This window comes from Aedes aegypti, chromosome 3 (genome assembly GCF_002204515.2).
Source record: "Aedes aegypti strain LVP_AGWG chromosome 3, AaegL5.0 Primary Assembly, whole genome shotgun sequence".
Classification (NCBI taxonomy): Eukaryota; Metazoa; Arthropoda; class Insecta; order Diptera; family Culicidae; genus Aedes; species Aedes aegypti.
In genome coordinates this window covers 47,754,617-47,782,211 of record NC_035109.1, presented here as the reverse complement: position 1 = coordinate 47,782,211, position 27,595 = coordinate 47,754,617, and the positions used below count along the sequence as shown (strand labels likewise).

Below are 27,595 nucleotides of genomic sequence, written 5' to 3'. Positions count from 1 at the left end.
CCTGTTTTTTTATCTTTCTAATAAGAAGAACACTAGCATTTCTTCTATCGGTTTCCTTTATTGAATCCTGTTTAAATTACTTACGAGCTAATACTCAATAATGACTACTACAGAGATGATTCTTACACCGAATGATCACACATCTAGGTCAGTAGGAAAAATGGGATGCACGGATAAGGAATCAAGGAAGGTACACATCGGGATTTGTCTCGTTACAGCTATGCCTATATATGTAGCTGAGATTAGTGCAACTCCACTAACCAATGCTTTATGTGTATCTTTTACATAAGCCTATCTTGAACTGTGCTTCAACGATGTCATTCATACTTGAATATGTAATGCTAGGAATTCCAATATACACCAAAGAGCGGTGTATCGCTACTTATCCCGTCCTAGTACCGTCCATTGTCGAACCGATTGGAAACGGGAGCTCCATAACGGTCCTGTGGACGTCCTCCGCTGCCACTACCTCCCATGAACTGATTCTGCCTCGAGGGATCCATGAAGGGGCTGGCACTCATCTGTGGAGCTTTGCGCTCGTTGTAGGTTCGATCGTACCGATCCTGGTTGTTATCCATCCGCCATTCGCTGCTGCTCATCCCGGCTGGGATCAGGGTCATCTGTGGTGGCCCTGCATTCCAAGGACCACTGTTGCCACCGCCGCCGCCGCTGCTGCTAGACCGATCCTGATAGCGTTGGTCAATTGGATCCATATACCGAGACTTGGGTGCCGATCCGTTGCGATCGCGATCATCCCGGGGATTGCCACTTCCACGGTAGTCACCACCGCCGCCGCCACCGGAGCGACTGTCAGGGTAACGGCTATCCATGGTTGTCATCGATGGCCGATCCATATCGCGATCCATAACTCCACCTCCGTTGCGCTTATAGGTGTCTCCTCGCCGGTAATCATCAACCGGGCGCGACTTGTAATCGTCACGTGACTTGTAGTCATCTATACGTTTCTTGTCCGACGATCCGTAGGAACCGCGACTGTAAAGAAAATTTTAATTAGATAGTGCTTATCAGGAAAAAGAGTTGTAAGATGTCCACCAAAGGTAAGATAAAAAAAGATACCTGGGAGGGAAAAAACCGATACTAAATTTCTGTACCTCAAAGCGAGCCCAGATAACAGTGATAGCTCTTAAGGTGAAGATAAATTTAAGCCAAACCACAAATTTTCAAAAGCACAAATCTGAAGAATTAGACAACCGATCATACTGGAAAATTTGATCGATTGGTCATCACCATCGAGTGATTAAGTTTTCAACTTGAACGGATATCTGGTTCTTCAGATTTGTGCTCTTGTAAATTTGAGGTGTAGCTTCGATTCATCTTCACCTTAAACAATAGACAAACATGATAAAAGCGCGTAATTGTTCAAAACATATGTTCGCATTTCACCAATCGTGACATAAAATGTTGTTGGAATAACCCATAGATTAGGCTCATCCTTAGGGTGCTCATATTGTCCCGTCTCTTTCCCTCTACAGGGTGTCTACTCGTTTACCGAAATGAAATTCCCTGATATTTCCAGGTTTTATAAATAAGTTCCAGGTTCAAGATATACTTTAATTTTATATGACCAAAACAAACTAAATTTACACAATTTATACAATTTTAAAAAGTGTTTTAAAGTGTATTCACTCTTTTAGACATTTTAAAGCAATGTGCTAAACATATTAAAGCTTAATTTGAATATTCATATGAATTGTATTCAATAATGATGGTGTTTTGTTTGTAAAAGTTCTTTCCATCATCGTGTTTAAAACACGGATAATAAAGTTCCCGCTCAAATGGTCATTTAGGTAAATGATTAATTGTTTGCATTTCATTCGAAAACTTTCAAGAGCTCTGCATGAATCATGATTGTAAAAAAAATAATTCAAAGTTTAAACAACTTTCAGATTCCAGATTACTTATCCGGAATCGGTTTTTCCGAAATTGAATATTTTCCAATAATTTTAGAAATTGTTCATGAAGCATGGCTGAGTGTTTTGAAATTAGATAATTCAGAAACCTGTTGCTTGAAAAAAGAGACCAAACAGTAATCAAAACCAAATCGAGACCTAACAGGAACCAGGAGAAAAAAGTTTGATTCTTTGTGGAATCAGCCCTGACATTTCTCTAAGAATATTTTTTCTGTTTGAACTTCCTCTGAGACATTACGACAAAGTGCAGTAACACAAACACTATTTGTATTACTGCACTTTCAAGGATTTTCTCAAGGAATTTCATCAGAAATAATCTCAGGTATTTGCCCAAAGATCCAGATATAACTCTGAAGATTTTTTCAAATTGAATAAATGGATAGATATTTTAATTTGAGAGATTTGAATTTTTCTCACGGATTTCATTTAGTGATTATTTCCCATAATACCACTTCAAGAATTTTCCTAAAGAATTTCTCCAATTTTATTTTGGATATCTTAAAAAAAACTGATATTTTCCAAAAATAATCACAGAATAACATATATAATTTCAGATATTTTTCAAGAATATCTCTAAGCCTCAAGTTTTTTTTTTTGGTGATTTTCCCATTGGTTTCCTAGAACATCGTCCAAAGGTTCCCGATTTAAACATGTTGTAACATTCAAACCTGAAATGCCTCCAAGGATTTTTCAGGATTTCCTACATAATTGTCCTTCAGCATTTCTTTAAGGTGACACGGGAGACCGTGTTATTTTCCCCATCTTTCGTCTCACTCTAACAATTATCATTAAAACTTTGTGGAAGCAAATTTCGAGTTTTAGTGAACCGATGAAACTGTAAATTTATTGGGTTTCAAGCATTCTTCCAAGAGTTTTTCGAGAAGAATTTCCAGCAAGAGTAACCTCTAAAAAAAACTTGTGTAAGTTGTTTAGTAATTTTTGATAAATAAGGATTTTTAGAAAAACACTTGACAAAACTTAAGAGTAATTGCTAAAATTATTGAAACAAAAATAAACAGATCAATATTGAATCTCTGTGAAGCAACTCTTTGAAAAACGAAATCGCTACGAAATTGTGTAGGAATGATCGGAGGATTTCTTGCAAAAACAGCTGTAGTAGTAACTAATGTGGAATCTTAGATGAACTTTTGAGAATTCTATGGTATTTTTTTATTAGATTCATTGAGGAATGTTGGGAAAAACTGTAATCCTTGGATGAAATACAGAGGAAATTCCAAAAATAAATAATAGAGAAACTGAACCACGAAACACAGGTCGAATATGAAATATTCCTAATAGATTTTCTGATTAATTACTCGAGGAATTTATGTAACAATTCTTTGGCGTGAATGTGGACATAATGGCGTAGAAATTCTTTAAAAAATGCCTGAAAGCTTATGAATTAACCTCTGCGGGCTTCTTGGAAGAAATTCTGTGGGAATCTTTGGAAGATCTGATAGAGTAACAGCTGGAAATTTCAGTTGAAGAATTAGTGAAAAATATCTCGAGGAAGTCCTAGAATAGTCTTTGGAAAAAAAATTAAAGTAACCTCTAAGGAAATGACTGGAGGTAGTATTATTGAAGTGCTCAAGGATGTCCTAAACCAAATACTGGTGACATTCCCTTAAGATCCTTTGACAAATTGCTGGTAGAATTGGTAGAGGAATCTCTTGAAGAATTCCTGGAGATAATCCTGTATTAGTCCCTGAAAATATTCCAGAAGAAATATCTGGAGAAAACACAAGGAAAATTCTTGGAACATTTTCTCTAGAAATATGTGAAGAATATCTGATAGAATTAGTTGAATAGTCTCGTAACAGGCTCCGAAAGTTTCTCGAGGCCTTATAGAATTTTGCATCAGAATTCACTACAAGCAAGATAGGGAAAATAAATCCTTTTAAGACCATATTGATTAAAATAGAGACCTTTCAATATAAATAGAGACTTATTAGAGATTTGAATAAAAATAGAGACCAAGTCTCTAAAACGAAACCTGCCCCCAGCCCTACATACGTCAATCCTATACTGATCAAACACACCTGAAGATATTTGATGTTTAGTAAGACGATTAAGTTCCATACCTGAAAAGATCCTCACTGAATAGCTTAAGTTACGTAATGATAGCGGCGCAGCCGTTTTTTTTTTATTTAAGTAATGACAATCTCTGGATTTTGACGCAAAAATCCTTTGTAGTGAACATATTCTACCATGAATTACTACCCCAAAATATTTTCCCTGATTGTAATTCAAATTCCCAGAGAATTCCAGGTTTTTTCCAGGTTGAATAAAATTCCCTGATAATTCCAGGTTTTCCAGTTTTTTCCAGGTAGTAGACACCCTGCTCTAATGCCGATCCCATCGTACGACACTTACCCTGCGGAGGAGATCGACGGTGGTGGAGGTGCTTCGAAACGACGGTCCGATCCGGCTGCACGTTTTCGGTCATCGTCGTAGTGATCCGTTGTGGCCGGGCGTTTCAAGTTCCGTTTCGCCTCTTCAATTCTGTTCGATGGATGTTATTTTTTTAGAAACGATTCAAAAAGACAGAAAACATTGCAGAAACAAAGAAAGTAGATTAGCGATCTGGAAGTGGAAACTGGGGGGACTGCGAGTCGTAATTCGGTTTCAATTTTTTCTCGTTTCTACGAAATATACGAGCATTGTAGATTTTTACAAGAAGACAACTTATGAAATCAATCGATGCCAGGAGAGAATGTTTCATTCTGGGCATTGAAGATTTCTATATCGACAAAAATTGAGATGACCCTAGCAAAATAAGGGCCAAAGTTCGACGACCGATGATTTGGCGTTCCCGAATAGGTGACAAAATATTTCCCAAGCTATGATCTTCGATGACTGAAATCTGCTTTTCTGCTATACGGTTCAACGTCCGGGTGAAGGCCGAATAATGAATCAGTGAACTTATTGCACTCTGAGTTCATCGTTCCAGGTTCTCACAGTTCCGATGCTTCATGGGCGGGTTGACTTCTCAGTTGAGAGTTGCTTACTGCCACTGCTACGCTTTGTACGTCCAGCAAGAAGTCTCCAAACTTACCAAACCGGTACTCTGCCAATTGGGTTTGATGAACTGCAAGTTGGATCCTTTGGGTAGAGGACCACGACGGATATGTTTAGAATTTGCCGAAAATGAATTAGCCCGATTTCTGCTGCACAGTGTCCTCACAATGATTTAATGTTTGAACACTGAACTTGGCACATCCACAGAAATGCCACGTCTTTTACTAAATTTGGTGTTTTTCACAAGGATGTAAATTTAGCGCTCATGACCAAATCCATGATGCTTCGCTGCTGTTCTTTATCCTGCAATCATATTAACCTTCTGTCGTCAAGTCATCACAACAAACTACACTCCACGAATAACGCTTCGTTTTGCCTGTGTGCCTGTATGATCTGCCTCTGCATATGCTGTTTGTGATTTTAAAATCATTCGGACGCGGGTTGAGCGAAAAACAATAGCACGAATGCGGCATGGTTCAAGTTGATCGCTACTTGTAACGACATCGGATAAACTGTCTGTCTCACGACAAACAGCGCATCGGATGCTCCATATATCTGTACTATGCGCGCGTAGTGAGGTGTTGAAATCTTGCTGCTGCAAGAGCGACAGTCCTCTTAGACCGTTCAAATTCGGTGTTGTTTGTTACTAGAAACGATTTTCTCCATCCATGGTTTACCAGCAGCATGATCTGCAGCGCCTTCAACATACTGACATGGTCAGGTGTTCGCGATCTCCAAACACATGGTGATTAGATACATAAGGCTGGGAAATATTTTGTCACTAAATAAATAACAGTTTCTCGCGCTTTTCGTAAACTACATATCTCCACGTTACTTTTTGCGAAATGTACAATACAAAACTCGTACTTTGAGTTTTGCATCAGGGCAAGGTCGAGGGGATGGATATCGTAATAAAATAGAGAATAGAGAAAATTGATTAATCTTAAAGAGATAAATTTCAACCGTACTTCCTTTGCTGACGCTTCAGCTCCAGACGTTCCAGTTCGATCTTCTCCCGCTCCAGCTTCTGGCGTTCGCGTTCGATGCGCAACAGTTCGGCCTTTTCCTTCTCAATACGAGCCCGTTCGATGGCCAGCTTCTCCCGCTCACGTCGCAGCAGTTGTTCCTCCTCCCGTTGGCGCTGGCGCATCTCCCGGCGGCGTCGTTCCTCTTCCCGTAGTTGACGTTCCTTCTCGCGTAGCCGCTGGCGCTCGCGCTCTTCGCGAATCTTCTGTAGCGATAGGACCTCACGATCCCGGTTGCGGTTATCTCTGCGATCGTTGTTCCGATTGTCGCGACGATCTCCGTCCTTGCGCGCCACAGCTGCTGCACCCTCTTTGACTTCAGCTCCCTTTTGGGTGTCATCTTTCTTCTTGTCGTCCTTCGGCTTGGCATCTTTTTCCGCGGATCTGCCTCGGTATTGAGAACGGCTGCGGTGCTGGGACCGACTCCTGTTGACCGACCTGGCACGTTCTTTGCTGTTACGGGATCGGTTATCGTTATCATCCTTCTTCTCGGTCTTGTCTTTGTTGTCTTTATCTTTGCCACTATCCCCACCACCTTCCGCTCCGGTCGTCTTGGCCGATTCCGTCTTTTTATCAGTGCTGGTGCTGTTTGCGGTTGTAGGCTTCGCTGGACCTAGATCAGATTTTGCTCTCTCCACTGAAATCATTCGTCCGTGCAATTCGGTTCGGTGCAAATGGGTGATGCACTCCGTTGCGTCCTTGGCCGATGCCATCGTCACATAGCCATAGCAACGAGTTCCCGGTGTACGAGTATTGGTCACCACCTTTGCGCCAATCACTTTGCCGTACTTGGAGAAGATCAGCTTCAAATCCGTTGCCCGAGTGAGCGACGATAGACCGGAAACCCACAGGTTCCGGGACACGGTAGCCGTCTTGTCACTCGAACTGGGTGACGACTTTGTCTTGGAGTCGCTGGATGAGCCCGACTTGGCTGACGTTGACGAGGACTTTCCAGCGCTCTCTGCAAACACACAGATTCCGCATCCAAACGAATGAGAAATATAGACAAACATTATACATTATTTTTGGTAGTGGCATTATTAGTATGGATTGGTTGCTAGCTTGTCGTTTTCTCCGACAACTCAATTGTCGACGTAACGTTTCTTCGTACAGCGCGCCAGCACTCTCCGCCCGTGGAAAAAAGTCGAAAAATTATAATCATCAGAAAAACTAAGCCTAACTTATGTTACACACTTTGACAAATTCCTTCATTGCATTGCTTTCAGAATTCACTAACTTGTTTTCCTCAGGAATAAACCACGAAATCAACATAAAAAGTGGTAACGAAAACTTTCTAACGTTACACTCAACCTAATCTTTACGAAAATCATCGGTAAAAAAACAAATTTGCCACGCTTTTAAATTACCTTTCTCGTCCTTTGCGGTGCCCGCCGTTTTCTCGCTAAAATTATAGAAAATGTTTATGTGAATAACAATTCGCTGGTTCGAATCACGGGCACTAATTACCTGGAAGAGTCGGTCTTCTCAGCCTTCTTGCTTTCCTCCGAGGCATCGACTTTTTTGGCATCCGAGCTCTTTCCGGATTCAGCACCTTGAAACAAAAACATTGACAAACATATTAAATCCGATCGAAAGTAAATACATAGAAACAAACACCACTTCTAAAAAAAAATGGATAAGTTGTTTATGCCTACACGCAACAGTAAAACAATTTGAAATTCATGAGTAACGCAATTATTGAGCCATAAAAACTTAGTATGAAATCATTGTAACACTAATATTGAAGTGTCTCAAAAAGTTTAGATTCCCCTCAAAGGCAATTTATATAGAAACAGAATTAATTCATATTTTTTTCCTTATTTCCATCAATTCTGAGACTACTTATTTTGGAATTCCCTCCAAAATTCTCGTTGAGAAGTTCTCTAAAGATATCCTCAGGAATTATCCCAAAGATTCAGGTTTCGTTCTACTTCGTCGTAAGCGTTATTATTCGTCGTATCAAACTTAAAATGTTCCACTACGGCGAATATTCCAACTCACCTGTGTTCGAGAACTAGCAGAGTCAGAACCAGGTTCGGGAGCGAAAATGAAAACACGTCTTTACTACTGAAAGGCTACACGCCAAGAGAACGAATTTTATTTAAAATTCCATAGCATAAGAAAAAACAGATTGCTGCGATCGTTTCCCATGGCAACGCCTCGACTATGGCTCGTGGCTGTTGCCGTCAACGTTTATGCAGCCATATTGCTCTTCGCAACACAGTGGAACTGATACGTTGATGTTGCACAAAATTGTGCTTCCTCCAACACTCCTCCTCAACATCAACTGTCTCCGTATTCTCGCAATCATAAAATACGTCTTCCGATGCGTCATCGTACTGACCATCAGAGATCGAATCGTATTCGTCATCATCGCTCGCAGGCTTTTTCTTCACGGTAGTAGATCCTTCCTTTTTAATCTTGCTTCCTCGATACTTCCGTTTTTGAATCACCTCTGAGCCAACAACACCGACCATCATGGCACTCTCTTTGAAAACGTTCAAAGTATACAATCCTCCAACATTATCAGCAATCGCAATAGTTTCACCTCCGAACACTAGCTGGCATTGCTTCTCGTCGAATTCAGCTTTTACCTTCTTCGCCGCTAGTTTTGAAACGGAAACCAAGTTCTCCTTCAGCGCAGGGGCATACAAAACGTCCGTCAACGTAACCGAAACTATTTGATTTCGAACAACGCAGTCAATCGTACAGTCCCCTATTCCACCGGTGCGTATCTTTCTCCCACTCGCAGTCGAAATAACCGGGCAAACACTCGTATCTAACTTCGAAAACGCTTTACGGTTGTTAGCCATGTGCGACGTCGCGCCAGAGTCTACCACCCACGTGTTCGCGTCACGCGCACCACTGCTAACCATAAAGGTGAACGAATAGTTTTCGCTTTCGCGCACTATCTTAGCTTCATCTGTCTTCTTTTCCTTTTTCTCACCTCTTTCTTCCAGGAACGCTTTGCAGTTTCGCTTCATGTGACCTTCCTGCCCACAAAAGTAGCAAACTACATCCTTCCGACGCGTGGTTCCACTGGTCCGCAACACCTGCTCGTCCAAACTACTCCTTCGATTCCCTTGCTTATCCGCTTCATCTATCAGCTTCACCTTGACCAAATCGAGAGTCAGCTCCTCCTCGTTCCGGGCCTCCAGAGCAGTAGTCAGCGGATTGAACGAATCCGGCAAGCCACGCAAAATTAACGCCACTTTGAGACACTCTCTCATTTCGAAGCCAGAGTTTTCGAGTCGAACGTACAACTTTTCGATGTCAGCCAGATATGCCTCCATGTCGTCACCGCACTGGTAATTCTGGTTCGTAATTTGCTTCAGCAACGTTACCTTCTGTCCCAACGACGCCTTCTGATGGTGGTCCTTCAATGCCAACCACGTGTCCCTTGCCGTCGCTTTCCCTCGAATAAGCCCGTACTGGCTCTCATCCACCGTCAGCTGAATCGTGGCCAACGCTTTTTCATCTCCTTCGCGCCACGCATCCGTCACCGGGTCGGGTGGAGTACCGGGGTCAACATACTTCCACATTTGCTCGCGTCGTAGCAGTGCTTGCATCGAGAAACACCACGCCTCGTAGTTCGTGTTGGTCAGCTTCACGATTCGTGCCCACTCCATCTTCAGACAGCTTCCGGAAAACAGGGAACTTCTCACCTGAGCTATATTTTCTGGAACGGCTTCTGCTTCTCAATTCCGCGGGTCACGTTTGCTGGGCCGATAACCTGTTCGAGAACTAGCAGAGTCAGAACCAGGTTCGGGAGCGAAAATGAAAACACGTCTTTACTACTGAAAGGCTACACGCCAAGAGAACGAATTTTATTTAAAATTCCATAGCATAAGAAAAAACAGATTGCTGCGATCGTTTCCCATGGCAACGCCTCGACTATGGCTCGTGGCTGTTGCCGTCAACGTTTATGCAGCCATATTGCTCTTCGCAACACAGTGGAACTGATACGTTGATGTTGCACAAAATTGTGCTTCCTCCAACAACCTGCAACATAGATTCATTTTCCAAGTGTAATTTTGTGAAAGCTGTTATGGTTTTTACACTAAAAATGCAATAAAACTACTGTATTTCGTTAAATAACTTCAGATTATTTATCAACTTAGCACTTTTCACCGAAAAAGCATGGACGAACACGATTTGAGAGAAATGCTAGACGATCGACACCAGTCACACCACTTTATGATACAAGTTTCTTACCGAAACTGATGACGAACAATTAATTTTAAAGGAAATTAGTATATTCCAAAAACATTGTATCATAGCGTTGATATGTTGTGTTTTTACCACTCACTATATCACAGTGAGCCGTAAATTGTGAGATGAATCTGGAAACTGATTGCGACAGAAATGAAAACGATACGACGGATTGAGAATACGGCAAGATGCATATTCTTTGCATTATTGCCAAAAAGAGATCAAGATTTATCAAAATCTTATTGTACAATGCTGAGGCCGTTTTGAGAAAGAATTGTTTGGCATCGGTTTGTATCAGCATCATTCACTGCAACACTGGGAAAATTGCAGTTCTCAGTGATCAATGCTTAATACGATGGATACTAGCACATCACCCTATACTTTCTGAAGAGATTCTTTCAGATAATTCCAAAAAAAAATGTATTCAAGCGTTTTTTTTAGAAAATTGTCAAGGAACTTTCCATAAATTCTAGCGATAATTCCTGGAATATACTGATGTAAACTCTGAAGTATTTTCTGGACTTTAAAGAAAACTTGTAGGTTTTTTTTGACAAAATGGTAGAAAAAAACACCGGTGCAATCCTGGATAATATCTAGAAGGAATCTCTTAAAAAAACACCAGCCTAATCTCTGAAAAACTGTGGAATAATTTGAGATATTACTGGAATTATTGTTGTAACATTTCACGATGGAAACTTGAAGCACGAGAATAGATGACCGTTTCGTAGTTGGTACTGCATGCTTGACCAGAACAATCGAAAATTTACAGAAATTCAATTGATGGGGCTAGGAATTACCAAACCATTTTCCATGTGCACAAATCGAGAGCTCAAAATTTAAAGCTCAATAACAGCACTGGCCCATCCATTCGGTCATCGGTGAAGAGAGTGATGTTAGTAACTATAGACCGAATAAACCTCCGCATCTCAGCAAATAGCATGGATCTGATTCATATTACTTGATAAACGCATTGCACACCAATCCAATCGCTCACTCCCGAGATACCCTGTAGTAATTACTGTTCTGAAAAATGTCTAAAACGGTACCTGGAAGTTTTCATGGAATAATCCCGGGAGGAATTTCTGGAGCAAATTCTGCGCTAATATAAGGAAAATATCCGACGAATCCTTGTGACAATAGCTTGACGAAATGTTTTACAAAACACAACAGCTCGAAGGTAAGAACTTCAAGAACAGTAGGTAAGTTTTCCAGTACATTATCTACGATCTCCATAAGCGTGTTTATGGATAAGAACTTTTTTATGCGGATTTGAGGTTATTCTATTTTTAAGTAATTCAACGCTTTTTGATAAGCAAATTCATTGCAAAATGCATTACTAGGGTTTTTACTGTGCGTTGCATAAAAAACGAATCCATTGAGTATTAGATCAGAATGAACCAAACAATTTGGAAATCACCAAAGTCAACGAATTGACCTTTCCACAAAGATGTGTAAATATCATCATCGAAATCCCAAATTATAGTATTCCCACATCATCCTAGAACAAGTTCCCACGTACCTTTCTTCTCGCTCTCGATGTTACTACTGTCGTCGTGAAGCAGCTTCTCGTCTTCTTCGCCAATCGTCAAATTGAGCGAATCTTCATTGTCCGCGTCCTTGGTTTCCTCCTTGCTGCTGCTCTTATCAGTTTCAGTAGCCTTGGCTGCTTCACCATTTGCAACCTCTACCTTTTCCACTTTCTTTGGTTCTTCCTTCTGTAAACCGGAGAAATAGATATAAATTTCACTCATCACACAATAGAAACATTTTTTTTTTTCAACCTTTTCCTCCTTTTTGGCCTCCTCCGGCTTCTTGGCCTCTTCGACTGCGGCCGGTTCGTCTTCATTGCACTCATCCTGAATCACCATATCGTCCATGTTCAAGTCGCCTTCCGAGGTAGCGGCACCATCTGCTTCTGCGGTCTCTTCTTCTGCCTTGGTAGGCTTTCCCTTTTTGGCCGGAGTTTTTCCCGTGGCGACGACTTCGAACTCGTGCGTTTCCGGATCCAACTTTTCGTCTTTCAACGCCTACACGGTAAAAAATAAGCACCATACTATCAATAGTTCTGCACTTGGTTTCGCACTACTGTTAAATCTTGACAAAATCAAGGTAACAGCACTTGAATTAAACGTTGCATGTTTTGATTTGAAATAAAAAAAAAAGTTAAAATAAACATTTCCGCCTGACCCAGATTTGAACCACTAATCTTCGGAGTGCAAGTCTAGTGTCTTACCTTGACACCAACTCGCATCTGTTGAAAGGGGTTGAGTTGATCTCAATCAGTTTCTACAACGAGCTGTCAATGATTGCTTTCATACAAAAGACATGATGTTCAAAATCAACGACTTTTCACTTCAGAGTCTAGTTCTAGAGACAGTAGAGCAAATCCAAAGTTGAAACCCTTCAAATCATGGTGATTGTTGTTTTGAATTGAGTCAAGTGATCAATCTATTCAATCGAACGTGCTGATTTTTTACCGTGTACATGACAAGAGAAACATTATCAGTGCTGGTGGTACTACGCCCTGGGGGTCGGTATGCAGGGCTGGTAGCGGTCAAGCAGTACAATAGCACTGCGAATTTTTGGTTTGCCTCTAGCACCAAAACACCGCTATGAAATTTTAATTAATTTTAGGTTGCTAAATCTATAGCCGTTTCAGAAACATTATGGTTCATCAAAAAATGACGTTCATCATTAGGGGGAGGATGGGGTGTCTACGAAAGTGTGACAGCGTGACAGAGGGAGGGGGGGGGGTTAGAGTGTTTCTAGTAATCACAAAAAGATGGACGTCATATTTGAATCGTAAGGGGGGTCCCGTAGCCTCGAGGTTACGCTTTCGCTTCGTAAGCGGAAGGTCATGGCTTCGATTCCCAATCCTCCCTCACAAAAAACTCCGTCCAGTCACCAGAAGACGCCGAATTTATTACAATACAAATCGTGCAATTTAAAGCAAATTGTTGGACATCTACATGGAAGTTGAAGAGTCATATTTTGTATGCTTGGTAGATTAGATTACTTAAAAGTTCAATAAACAACACTTTAAATTTTATGTAAAAGTTAGTAAACACAGTGTTTTATACAATTTTATTTTGACCTGTAGCTCAAAATTGATGTTCTGGTACATTTATGTTAAGACCAATGAAAAAAATGGCAGTCTATAATAATGCGGCAATCCCAACAAACAAGAGTACTTGTTTAATTAATTATGATTCGTGCTTTACGGCTAACCAGCCGAGTGGAGTCTTAACAACTACCGAAAAACATTACATAAGGTACCGCGGGGCAAGTGGGTAAATGGGGTAAGTGAAAATAATGTGTATATTTTACTGAATATGTGAATTAACGTTTCAAAATCATGCGTAAACCGTTGAAGCCATTCAGAACATTACGGTAGGTAAGAGATTCCCGAGATTTTTCAACCATTATTGCATAATAGAGCAAAAGATTGTTAACCTGTTAACTGGTACGCCGTAACAAGATGGCGGCGTGCAATCTTATTTTAATATTTTCAGTAGAAAAAAGTTGCGGAAAAAAAATATTCTGTACCACTTTTAAGTTGTCCCCTCTGACAGTTTTAAACTGCAATAAAAAAAGTTTTAGAATTAATTTGACATAGACCTAAAAATAACTAAATTGAAACACCATCAATTTTCCAATCGCGTGGGGCAAGTGAAAAGTTTCTCATTAGAGATTAAATTTGTGTTTTCTCTCTAGGTAGCTATAAGTACACAAGGTTCGCAATTATCATAGAATAACAGAACGTGCTTATAATTCAAGAAACACTATACTAAAAGCGTTAAAAGCTATTATCATGGCCCAATCATGGAATTACGATATTAATTTGTTTACTTCGGACAGCCGATCAAAAGGAAGACGTTGATTGGAAAGTTCCAATATAAGACAACGCACGGAAATCTCGTGGAATGTCTATGCAAAGCTAGCTCAAAACATAAAAATGGGGTATAGGTGTATCCACACAAAAAAGTTTCTAAATACTTTATTAAAGTATTCCGTTTGATTTCTTTTGAAGAGTTATCCGACGTCATATTCGACTTTCTTAAAAACAAATAACGAGCGGTGGAAAATCTACAGAGCAGACATGCAATTGCTGTCCCATGATGTAAAAATAAAAATTGGGAATATTGCAGTTACAATGTTGTCGAATAATTTCAACAAACATAACTAAACAGAAGAAAATTCAAGTAATAAGAATAAAATTTTCTTTGTATACATGTTACTTATGTTATTGTTCATTGAGACGCCTTAACAAATGTTAAAGGTAATATAAATCGTGAATGTAACTGTTAGTTTTTGGATTTATTGTTCAAAACGATAAACTTTTCACTTGCCCCACCTGTGGGGCAAGTGAAAAGTAAGGAGACTATTTTCAAAAACTTTTTCTGTACTTTTTTCTTCAATTTTACATAAAAATCAATTTCAGTATACTGCTTATATTTGGTGGGAGTCAAGCTAAAAAATATACACGACCTCATATGTTTTAATTTAAGGTCTCTAGAATTTGAAGAATCCCAACTATGCAAAATCCATTACCCACTTGCCCCACGGTACCTTACAGGGGATAAGCAAAATGATTGAGATAGGCACAATTTTGCCCAAATTCAAATGCTTGTAAATTTTTAAAAAATGGATTAAATTGAATGCATCTGGAAAAACATTTGATGGAAAATTTGGTCTAGTTTCAGGAATTCACCAGGCCGAATATTGGCCAACGGACACCGGAGATGTTCCGAGGTCATGTCCAAATCACATTTTTTCTGTCGTTTGTTATTTCGTGCAATGTGACGTTCTCTAGATGTTAAGATTTTTCCAAGAAACTTGCATTTAAATTCGATGGAAACCTTCCGAGATATGGCCATTTTAGTAAAACTTGTTCAGTAACGTTTGTATTTCCAATCATGTATATAGGTCGGATTCGATTATCCGGAATTTAGACTCAATTATCCAGATTTTTTTTATGTTTTTGGTTTTCAATTTTTATGCATAAATCTAAGATAATTTGGTATTGCAATATACAATATGAATGGTTTTGCAGTGTTGAACGTACTTGAGAAAAGGGGGGTTTGAAAAAGTTTATTTTTTTTTTGTATGCTGCACAATTTTTTTTTCTTATTAAGACCCTTACTGTTCCTAGAATTAATTCCTGGCTACGCCACCACATCATATCAATAAACAGGGTGTCTACTCGTTTACCGAAATGAAATTCCCTGATATTTCCAGGTTTTTTTCAGGTTTTGTAAATTAGTTCCAGGTTCAAGAAATACTTTAATTTTATATGACCAAAACAAACTAAATTTACACAATTTAGACAATTTTAAAAAGTGTTTTAAAGTGTATTCACTCTTTTAGACATTTTAAAGCAATGTGCTAAACATATTAAAGCTTAATTCGAATATTCATATGAATTGTATTCAATAATGATGGTGTTTTGTTTGTAAAAGTTCTTTCCATCATTGTGTTTAAAACACGGATAATAAAGTTCCCGTTCAATCGAACCCGATCTGTATAACATTTACAAATGTGGTCATTTAGGTAAATGATTAATTGTTTGCATTTCATTCGAAAACTTTCAAGAGCTCTGCATGAATCATGATTGTGTGTGTGTGTGTGTGTGATACAATCCACCTCCCACTGGCCGGCAGTGCTTTTATGGAAGAAAATTGTATGCATGTATTTTATGATACCCTTCGATATCTTTATATCTGCAGACAATTTTAGCCCAGGAGATGAAAGGTGATAGCTCTACTGAAATTCCAACGACCCATTTCTAGAATGGCAGTAAATACACACACATTCTGAGGTCATTTTCATTTACAGTAAGCCCCGCATAAAAACACCCAGATATCAAATGGATATATGCAATGTTTTTACACTTCCCGAATCGAAAATTATATTTTCGACCCTGGCACGTATTTAGTTTGAATCATGATTGTAAAAAAATAATTCAAAGTTTAAACAACTTCCAGATTCCAGATTACTTATCCGGAATCGGTTTTTTCCGAAATTGAATATTTTCCAATAATTTTAGAAATTGTTCATGAAGCATGGCTAAGTGTTTTGAAATTAGAAAATTCAGAAACCTCTTGCTTGAAAAAAGAGACCAAACAGTAATCAAAAACCAAATCTAGAGCTAACAGGAACCAGGAGAAAAAAGTTTGATTCTTTATGGAATCAGCCCTGACATTTCTCTAAGAATATTTTTTCTGTTTGAACTTCCTCGAGACATTACGGCAAATAGGGGGACACGGGGCAGTATGGACACCCTAAGGAATTTGCCTATTTTGACTGTGAGGACATGAGTATTGTACTGTTTTTTATGTGCAGTATGCTTTTTAGAGTTCTTAAGTATTTGTTAAACATGGTTGCATAATTGGGAAAAAAAATATTTTGTTTTCAAAAATAGGTTTAAAAAAAGCTTATATTTGGTAGTCGCCATCAAGCTAGCGGGGCAAAGTGGACACCCCCATGGGGCAGTATGGACACCCTAATGTTTATAGGAAAATTGTCCCGCGATCGTTCTCAAAACCTCGAAAAATGAAGTTCATTTTCAGGAAACCATAGTGACAGGTCACTGTGCCACTGGAAACATGATTAAAACCAATTTACGACATTTTTCGTAGAGATGCTTTCAATATTGCCTCCAGGTTAGTTTTAATCAAGAATTGACGATTTTTAACTGATTTGTGGTTCCGCTTCATAATCATTGCATTGAATGCTAAATATTTTTGGATAATTTTGTATTTGAAGTTATATTTTTTTCTCTTTGAAGTGTCAGCTCTACTTTGTCACCCGGTGTCCATATTGCCCCAACAGTATACGAAATTATTTAAATTTTTCAATGTCTTAAAGTACCAGAAGAAAATCTACTATATTTTTGAATATAGCATAAAACATTGAAGATTCAATCAAGAGGTACATTATCGGTCAACTTGCAGTCATTTGCCTCTGAAACCTTATTTGGTGAGGTGTTAATGTTATAATTTTCGAACCAAATAAAAACATGCCCAATTTGTCTATTTAATATCAATGTTTTGAACATTTTTTCTGAAATTTTAGTGGATAATTTACTCCTCCGACAGGCAACTGAAATATTGTTTGCATTTAAAGTGTAAAAGTATTCGCTTATGCAAAGATACAGGGGGTGTCCATTCTGCCCCGGGTGTCCATACTGCCCCCGGTACCCCTAATAGTGTTTGTATTACTGCACTTTCAATGATTTTCTCAAGGAATTTCATCAGAAATAATCTCAGGTATTTGCCCAAAGATCCAGATATAACTCAGAAGATTTCTTCAAATTGAATAAATGGATAGATATTTCAATTTGAGAGATTTGATTTTTTCTCACGGATTTCATTTAGTGATTATTTCCCATAAAACCACTTCAAGAATTTTCCCAAAGAATTTCTCCAAGAATTTTCCCAAAGAATTTCTCCAAGAATTTTATTTTGGATATCTTAAAAAAACCTGATATTTTCCAAAAATAATCACAGAATAACATATATAATTTCAGATATTTTTCAAGAACTTCTCTAGTCCTCAAGGTTTTTTTTTGGTGATTTTCCCATTGGTTTCCTAGAACATCGTCCGTTTTAAACATGTTGCAATATTCAACCTGAAATGCCTCCAGGGATTTCTCAGGATTTCCTACATAATTGTCCTTCAGCATTTCTTTAAGGTGACACGGGAGACCGTGTTATTTTCCCCATCTTTCGTCTCACTCTACCAATTATCATCAAAACTTTGTGGAAGCAAATCTCGAGTTTTAGTGAACCGATGAAGCTGAAAATTTATTGGGTTGTGCACTACATATATAGAATCATAGCGATACATTTTCGCATCGATATATGGAGTGGTTCTTGGGATTTGCTTCTTGAAATGGATAGAGTGATTATGATGACGTCCCGTGCGGTCTTAAGATTTTGACTAGGAATTTCTCTGAGGATATCTTGAGAAATTACTCCAGAGATAGCTTCTAAGATTTCTTTGGAAATTCCAGAAACAGGAAATTCCACTAACAGTAACTCCTCCAATAAATTTTAGAGATTTCTCAATGAAGTTTTCCCAGATTTTTTCAATCATTCTTCCAAGAGTTTTTCGTGAAGAATTTCTAGCAAGAGTAACCTCTAAAAAAACTTGTGTAAGTTGTTTAGTAATTTTTGATAAATAAGGATTTTTAGAAAAACACTTGACAAAACTTGAGAGTAATTGCTAAAATTATTGAAACAAAAAGAAACAGATCAATAATGAATCTCTGTGGAGCAACTCCTTGAAAAACGAAATCGCTACGAAATTGTGTAGGAATGATCGGAGGATTTCTTGGAAAAACAGCTGTAGTAGTAACTAATGTGGAATCTTAGATGAACTTTTGAGAATTCTATGATATTTTTTTTTATTAGATTGATTGAGGAATGTTGGGAAAAACTGTAATCCTTGGATGAAATACAGAGGAAATTCCAAAAATAAATAATAGAGAAACTCAACCACGAAACACAGGTCGAATATGAAATGTTCCTAATAGATTTTCTGATTAATTACTCGAGGAATTTATGTAACATTCTTTGGAGTGAATGTGGACATAATGGCGTAGAAATTCTTTAAAAAAATGCCTGAAAGCTTATGAATTAACCTCTGCGGGCTTCTTGGAAGATATTCTGTGGGAATCTTTGGAAGATCTGATAGAGTTACAGCTGGAGAATTCAGTTGAAGAATTAGTGAAAAATATCTCGAGGAAGTCCTAGAATAGTCTTTGGAAAAAAAAATTAAAGTAACCCCTAAGGAAATGACAGCAAGATAGGGAAAAAAATCCTTTAAAGACCATATTAATTAATATAGAGACCTTTCATTATAAATAGAGACTTATTAGAAATTTGAATAAAAATAGAGACCAAGTATCTAAAAAAAAACCTGACCCCAGCCCTACATACGTCAATCCTATACTGATCAAATATACCTGAAGATATTTGATGTTTAGTAAGACGATTAAGTTCCATACCTGAATAGCTTAAGTAACGTTATGATAGCGACGCAGCCGTTTTTTTTTTTTTTTTTTTTTTTGATTGAAGTAATGATAATCTCTGGATTTTGACGCAAAAATCCTTTGTAGTGAACATATTCTACCATGAATTACTACCCCAAAATATTTTCCCTGATTGTAATTCAAATTCCCTGAGAATTCCAGGTTTTTTCCAGGTTGAATAAAATTCCCTGATAATTCCAGGTTTTCCAGGTTTTTCCAGGTAGTAGACACCCTGATAAAACAACGAAAAAGGATAATATTTAAGTTTTTTTTTTTTTTTTGAAGATTTCTATTTTTTTCTTAGTATTATGCGTGGCGCGAAAAATTCTCGCGCCGGCTATCTTCTAAAACGCTTGTAGATCGCCGCAAGTACTTCAAATCGTTTTGGTGTCTTCTGCGCGATCATGTCTTGGACAATCAGGAATAATCGCGCAGAAGACACCAAAACGATTTGAAGTACCTGCGGCGATCTATACGCATTTTAAGAAGTTTTCAAGATCGCCGTCGCGATAAATAATCACGCAATGCACAGTAATTCGATTATCCGGAGTGAAAAAAATCGATACTCCGGATAATTTAGTCCGACCTGTTTATCAACTGGAACTATATCAAAGTGAGCATCAAACTTCAAGATGATGCTTCCGTGAAAATATTCTGAACCATTCGTTTCTCTGACCAATCTAGAGTAGGTTCCAGGTGCCCTGGTGGAAGTGGCTAATTAGGAACATGTGCGGTACCACATCAATATGATAATCAAATTTTAAGATTTTTGAAGGTGTTATTTTAGAAAGCATTTCCAAAACCACTGGCTGTAATGACCACTCCATATTAGGTTCCAAGTACCCCGAGGGATGTGGCCAATTCAAAACATGTCCAGAACCATATCAATATGGGTAACAACTGAAACTCTATACTTAAGACTGGTTTGTTGAACTCTTATTCTGCAAATATATTTGTTGCGGTTTTAGCATTTATCGCCTCGGGACAGCAACATCTACAAAGATCCTTGAGCAAAGATCCTTATAAGCGGTTTCTTCACCACCGCTTAGGCCTTAAACCTGGTTTAATCGTATGGGTAAACGTGGTTTACGGCTTAAGCGAAGGTGAAGAAATCGGCCCTTAGTGAAACAAAACTTATTCATGATCCATATGCGTTAGAAACAGAGCTGCCAGATGGTTTGATAGAAAATTTGCATCCACGAGGTTAAAAAATCTGTGTCCCATACAAAAAAATCTGTGTCCATACAAAAATTGTTGAAAGAAAATATGTGTTCCATACAAATTGAATCTGTGTCAAAATAAAAATATCTGTGCAATACAGAGAAATCTGTACATCTGGCAGCCCTGGTTAGAAAGGAGAAATGGTTCACCTAGAATTAATTTATAGCAGAGAAAAAGCAGATTTTGTATGAAAATTGACAAGTAAATGAAGTTCATCTACTTCTCCTGACCTATAGCTTAAAAGGCGCTTTTCTAGAATGACAGGGCTGTTACAAAAACTTCAAAATCGTATCCGCGAAAATCGCGACTTCTGAAATTTAATCCGCGCCTGAAAGCGCCAATAGGCGCCAAAAAATTTTTTTTTCCAATTGTCACTGAAATCTTAAATCATGTCTCAAACAAACTTGTACATATACAAAACTTCATGTCACAATACCCTATTAATTCTTCGTAAAAAATATCTTAACATTGTTGTGAACACTTAAGTGTTTTAACAAATTTCTGTGTTTTATAATTGATAGATTTTTCTTTGGACCGTAATCTAGGGGCAAAAAAATCACTATTTTATAACTTGCTGTTACATTATCCTTAGGAACAGAGATATTGTCAACCTCAATTCGGCAAAACCAGTACTTCGTTGATCTCTGACAGTGTATGTAACTGATTTTTTAGGAAATAATATGAGAAGTATCATAAAACTAGCTTGTTTATCAAAAACTGAAAATGACCCACCAGGGCGAAATTGATCATAATACAAAAAAATAAATTTAACCCAGTTTTTTTTTTTTATTTTCGATCTAAATTGTTCGTTTTCTAAAATCGTTTCAAACACGTTTTGGATGATAATTTTTTTTTGCGAATTTATGAATTTTGGTTTTTGATTTTTATAAATTTAACTTTTGAACTTCTTTATCCTTTTATTTTTTTTTTTGAAGATTACTGATTTTTGGCAATAATAAAAATTTAAATTTTTAACAGTACATTTTAAAACATTTTTTATTTTACGTGTAATCAACAAAAACACAGGTTTGAAGGTGGTTTGAAGAAGCCTGGTGGTGTGGCTCTTCTTCTTTGATAGGGTGATTGTAGAAAAATATAAAAAGCACGTTTTTTGTATTACACATTAAATAAGCTCCATGCATTTGTAGGTTATAAAAATACAATTTTTAAAACATTTTTCAAAAATACGAAAAAGTTTCAAAAGTCATAAAAAACTTTCCTCATATGCGCGTTATAGTTTAAAGTTTAATTCCAAAATAAAATCATTTTCATTTTCGAGCCACGAAAATATATATAAAATTCCAAAGTTTACCCGTCTAAAGGCGGCGTTGGGTGTTAGAGGGTTAAGAACAATTAATTTCCTTATATACTAAATTAGGGTCTAAACATCCAGCATCCTAGGAAGCTATTGCATTTTGGTACCCATCAAATTCTCCAAGTGATCAATTTGACCCTGGATTACGGTAATATTTCCCTAGTCTGTCAGTAATACAGTACATTAGATTATACATTTAAAACTATTCAGAAATTCCATACAAGATGCCCAACTTTCTAGGTCCAGATCTGAGCAATCCTTCTAAGCAATTGAGCAATTCATCCCAATAACCTTTCCAACTGAGATGCAGAGGTATACTCGGTTTCTAGTAACAATAGTTATCTAACTAACATTCTTTCCCTTCCAAGGACAAGGATGTGGCCTCCGCCATTATTAACTTTTAAATTATGAGCTCTCGGTTTGTGCACATTGAGAATTGTAGAATTCAAAATTGTTAAACAGACTTTTTTTTCGATATTGTATCTAGATCAAATCATGTCAAATCATAGATGAGACGTCATCATTTAAACTCCAAAAGCAGTTCTTCTGAAAGCTGAAACTTATTCTATGAAATTGTGTTCACTGTGTTTCAGTTGGAGAATTGAATATAGTGAACACATTTCATGTAAAATTCTTGACTTTTAACGGAAACACTGCTTTAGAAAATTCTCAATTCAATGACGGGTTGCTTCCTTAATTTTTTTTTTGTCGGTAGCGATAGGGGTAGTACTGGCACTCTTAATCTGCCCTAAGCTCCTTCCCAGCATTTGCTTTTATAAGCCTCTATTGCGTTCATCACACAGACGTTCCTAAGCAATGTTGCTCAAATGGTCACTGTGTACGCTAGCAGCAATCAGCCCTTGCCGTAGTTTTGCAGTCTACTAGTTCAGACTACTATCAAACTATGATAAGGCCTGAAATGCTACTAGAGTGGTTAAAGTGAAGAACGAAATAGTTTTATTAAAAGGTCCTCATTCCCCATTTCATTTCATCACTCACTATCGTCACTTTTATTTTCGACACTATCACATATATCACCGATTATCTCTCATCAACTTTCGTAATACACTTCTGATATACTTTCCATTATATCACTTTTCACATCACACCATTTTCATATAAATTCATTTTTTATTACCATTTACCATCTGTTACCATTACTAAGTAATTAAAAGATATTCAATTTAAATGTATCATTATATTGTTGCTGTAGAGTCATTACTATTCAAACTACGATTTAGCACTATGATCAAGAAATTTACCGTAAAAAAATCACTTCGATCTATTCTTCTGCACTCGCTGTCATTATTAAAACTTTTATCATGCACGTTTGAAGAGCTAGGTAATAAAGTTTATATTCAGAGAAATGATTGCACAAATGCACAATGTATTATGGCCATTGTTAAATTAGTAGAGTTCACATCATTATTATTATATTTTTAACAAAACTATCAGAATCACTTCCACTTTCATTTTCAAATTTTCATCACCATAGATTTTATTATAAAATCACTATTAGCACCTTCACAATCACTAAATTTAATAACGACGAGTGTAACGCACAGTTCCACCAAACACCCATTCTTATGTTGCATTATAAAACGATTGATCACACGTTGGCTTCGAAACTTAACCACCATTGCTGATTAGTACAAAGGATGCTACAGCTCGTGTAAACGAACTGAAACATCAACAACCAGCACTGGTTTATAAGTAACTAATGAGCCCTGGCGGTCCCTCGGTTCGAAGAGGACCTGATAATATGCCGAAACATATTAACAGATCCTCCGCCTGAATGCAGCCGTTTCATGATAAATCATGAACCGTTGGAGGTGTGCCAAAGTATTGGGAAGGTGATATGTTTCACAGACGGGTATTATTATGGTGCACCTTCTACTTTGGCACCGTCAAACCCTGTGATCGTGGCCAGGGAATGACGGGTTGCTTCCTTAATATTCCAAATGTTTCAAACTATTGAAGGAAAACAAATAAATACCTGCAAAAACTGATAACAGCAAAACTGGGCACCTAGTGACTATACTATAAAGAGCACTTTACAGCACTCATTGAGAAGGCGAGAGTTTACATTTTTGAATATACATTTTCCTAATGATGTAATGCACAATTGTTCGTATCAAAATAATTTGTTGTTGATTTTCCTGGCATGATTTGGGAAATCCGCGAAAATCGCGACAGAATTATTAGTTTCGCAGCCTAACCTCATAGGGGTGATCGGGGCAATATGGGCCGCCTAAGGAAAACGTCATGGAATGCATAGAAAAACTGCAAAAAATATGGTTTAAATGCAAGTGACTTGTACTATAAAATGTTGTCTTTCATGTTACGTCGATAATTAATGTCAACATCAACTTGCAAATTATTTCAGGAACTTTTTGCAAAACCATGTTTTTCTACGTGGTCACCAACCATATGGGGCATTATGAGCCACCCTACGGGGCAGTATGAGCCACCTCATTCAATCGAATAATTTTTATTTAAAACAGTAAGGTACCGCGGGGCAAGTGGGTAAATGGGGTAAGTGAAAATAATGTGTATATTTTACTGAATATGTGAATTAACGTTTCAAAATCATGCGTAAACCGTTGAAGCCATTCAGAACATTACGGTAGGTAAGAGATTCCCGAGATTTTTCAACCATTATTGCATAATAGAGCAAAAGATTGTTAACCTGTTAACTGGTACGCCGTAACAAGATGGCGGCGTGCAATCTTATTTTAATATTTTCAGTAGAAAAAAGTTGCGGAAAAAAAATATTCTGTACCACTTTTAAGTTGTCCCCTCTGACAGTTTTAAACTGCAATAAAAAAAGTTTTAGAATTAATTTGACATAGACCTAAAAATAACTAAATTGAAACACCATCAATTTTCCAATCGCGTGGGGCAAGTGAAAAGTTTCTCATTAGAGATTAAATTTGTGTTTTCTCTCTAGGTAGCTATAAGTACACAAGGTTCGCAATTATCATAGAATAACAGAACGTGCTTATAATTCAAGAAACACTATACTAAAAGCGTTAAAAGCTATTATCATGGCCCAATCATGGAATTACGATATTAATTTGTTTACTTCGGACAGCCGATCAAAAGGAAGACGTTGATTGGAAAGTTCCAATATAAGACAACGCACGGAAATCTCGTGGAATGTCTATGCAAAGCTAGTTCAAAACATAAAAAAGGGGTATAGGTGTATCCACACAAAAAAGTTTCTAAATACTTTATTGAAGTATTCCGTTTGATTTCTTTTGAAGAGTTATCCGACGTCATATTCGACTTTCTTAAAAACAAATAACGAGCGGTGGAAAATCTACAGAGCAGACATGCAATTGCTGTCCCATGATGTAAAAATAAAAATTGGGAATATTGCAGTTACAATGTTGTCGAATAATTTCAACAAACATAACTAAACAGAAGAAAATTCAAGTAATAAGAATAAAATTTTCTTTGTATACATGTTACTTATGTTATTGTTCATTGAGACGCCTTAACAAATGTTAAAGGTAATATAAATCGTGAATGTAACTGTTAGTTTTTGGATTTATTGTTCAAAACGATAAACTTTTCACTTGCCCCACCTGTGGGGCAAGTGAAAAGTAAGGAGACTATTTTCAAAAACTTTTTCTGTACTTTTTTCTTCAATTTTACATAAAAATCAATTTCAGTATACTGCTTATATTTGGTGGGAGTCAAGCTAAAAAATATACACGACCTCATGTGTTTTAATTTAAGGTCTCTAGAATTTGAAGAATCCCAACTATGCAAAATCCATTACCCACTTGCCCCACGGTACCTTATAGAGAAGAATTAGTGGTGAAGAGTACATTATTGGAAAGGAAATTGTATTAGCTTTGCTTGAAATTATTGATTCTAGCGGCTTGTTTTGTTAAAGATACATAATACATAGTAAACAGACCATGTTATACTAGTACTAAATTGCGATACTTGGTTCAACATATTTTCTAGCAAAGTGGTCCACTTGTAATGGTGCATAAAGATGACTATGCAGTAAAAAAATAATCTGGTATATTTATGCAATGCATTTTTATGTTCAAAACATCGTTTGTTTTGCTTAAATCTAGGTGGCTCATTTTGCCCCGTCCCTTCATCTAGAAAATAATATATTGTTTTTCAATAATTTTGTTTACGAACAAATCTGATTTCGCTCACGAACTGTTCATTATGAACAGAAGTTTCAATGGATTGGTAAAATTTACCAGAATTATAAATATAATTGTCTTATAGACTTAATTAAAAACTGCCAAAATTATAAGCTTTACATGACGAAGGACAAATTTGTACATTTTTGTATATATCTTGAGTGTTCAAACGAATATTCTTACGGTTTTTATTGTGGTGGCTATTTGAGGCATCATTTAGCAGATCATAATGACACTAGACATTAAAACACTGTTTTTGAAGTCAAAACCGATGTGGCTCATATTGCCCCGTATGTTCATATTGCCCCCAAGCTTTCTTCGCATGATCGATCATAATCGATCATTTTTGCATTCGTTTATCGTGTGACAAGCATAAAGATACTTTACGCCTAGACTGCCCATAACTGCATAACAGTGACATTCGACATTTTTGACAAATTGGAGTAAATACCATGGAGAGTTATCAAATGATAAATACTTTCACTCAACTTAATAAAATCTGTGATTGTTCTAGAAAATTCGAAAAAATACCAATTTGTTTTGTCACATTGGCAATTGTAACCGCATAACAGTCACATTGAGATTATACATGAGCCTCATAATGTAGTAGCAACGAAATTTATATCAGAATTATTTTTTGACTATTCACACAATATTCGATATAAGTTGTACAAAATTTCAGCCTCAAATAAGCTCCTTTGAATTCTCAATGATTTTTTTTTTTAATTTTAGTTTTCACCCATACTGCAGTAAAATGCAACCTTGGTATCCCATTTACTCAATGCCTACTTTTGTCGAATGTTACGAATATGCAGTTATGGGCAGTAGAGTAGTCGAGAAAATTTCCTTTACGATAAAATCTACGACCGGTCTATATCTTGCTCAATAGCTGGGCGTTTATCGGCTATCTGCCCCATAGAAAGAATTATCTGCAGTTATTATAGCGAAATAAACGGAGTATGGTTTCGCAGAGTTTCTATTTGGAATAATATTACAGATACAAATCGAAGTACCTAATAGGAAAATTTCTGAAAAGCTTTTCGATTATTTTCCTGGGAAAATCGGTTATGTGACTGGTTAGGGATGAATTTCAATACATCAAAGTGAGAATTATTGTATTTTTTTTGTAAACATCCCGGCAGTTCGTAGTACGAAACACAAAAAAAAACATTTTATTCTAATCAATAATTTTTTATTCTAATAAATAATTCTGAACAATATTGTTACTCTTTAATTCTGGTAACCATTAAACCCGAAAAAAAATGTATTTATTTTTTTTGGAATGGCTAGTTTGAAAATAGTGACCACATCACTAAAAAGAGTCTCGCTACCAGCCCTGGCGGTTCACTGTCAAAATCCAATATGGCGATCTTCGAGCAAAATGTCTGCCACCCGCTTACCTGAGTCAATCGCTCGAGCAGCACATTTTTCACTCCGTTTCCGTCCTTGCCGCGTTTTTCCAGTTCCTGCTTCAAGTCCACTACACGCAGCTCCGAGAGCTTCCTCTTTTCCACCGTATCAGACATGATTTTTTCCACTGGCAATCGGCTTCCGTTGCTTTTCCTTGCTGCAATTTCACAATGACTCTTTTTTCTCACTGCTGTTTTTTCACAAGCGGAGCAACCAACACGCACGACCGATCACGACAAACGTTGAGTGGAAAATGA

The 27,595-nt window shown here is 37.3% G+C and overlaps 1 protein-coding gene and 1 long non-coding RNA gene across 2 annotated transcripts; one reads left to right on the top strand and one right to left on the bottom strand.

The window, feature by feature from the left end:
* Window positions 1-38: 38 nt before the first annotated feature.
* LOC5570070 (SAFB-like transcription modulator) lies at window positions 39-27,595 on the bottom strand. Its single transcript, XM_001653006.2, has 8 exons — window positions 27,329-27,595; window positions 11,968-12,213; window positions 11,706-11,901; window positions 7,442-7,526; window positions 7,342-7,376; window positions 5,918-6,935; window positions 4,305-4,433; window positions 39-993 (listed from the first exon to the last, which is right to left on the bottom strand). Exons 1-8 carry the CDS (start codon window positions 27,452-27,454, stop codon window positions 393-395), a joined length of 2,436 nt encoding a protein of 811 aa, XP_001653056.1. The 5' UTR covers window positions 27,455-27,595; the 3' UTR covers window positions 39-392.
* On the top strand, window positions 17,716-18,635 carry LOC110678858. Its single transcript, XR_002501996.1, has 2 exons — window positions 17,716-17,879; window positions 18,121-18,635. It is a non-coding gene; the product is annotated as an uncharacterized LOC110678858 (long non-coding RNA).

Excerpts from the sequence above, each read along its gene's own strand:
- LOC5570070 (XM_001653006.2), bottom strand. The coding sequence starts at position 27,454 with ATGTCTGATACGGTGGAAAAGAGGAAGCTCTCGGAGCTGCGTGTAGTG. Across the intron at positions 12,214-27,328 it reads TGCTCGAGCGATTGACTCAG|GCGTTGAAAGACGAAAAGTT; the intron begins GTAAGCGGGTGG and ends TTTACCGTGTAG. Across the intron at positions 11,902-11,967 it reads AGGCCAAAAAGGAGGAAAAG|AAGGAAGAACCAAAGAAAGT; the intron begins GTTGAAAAAAAA and ends TCCGGTTTACAG.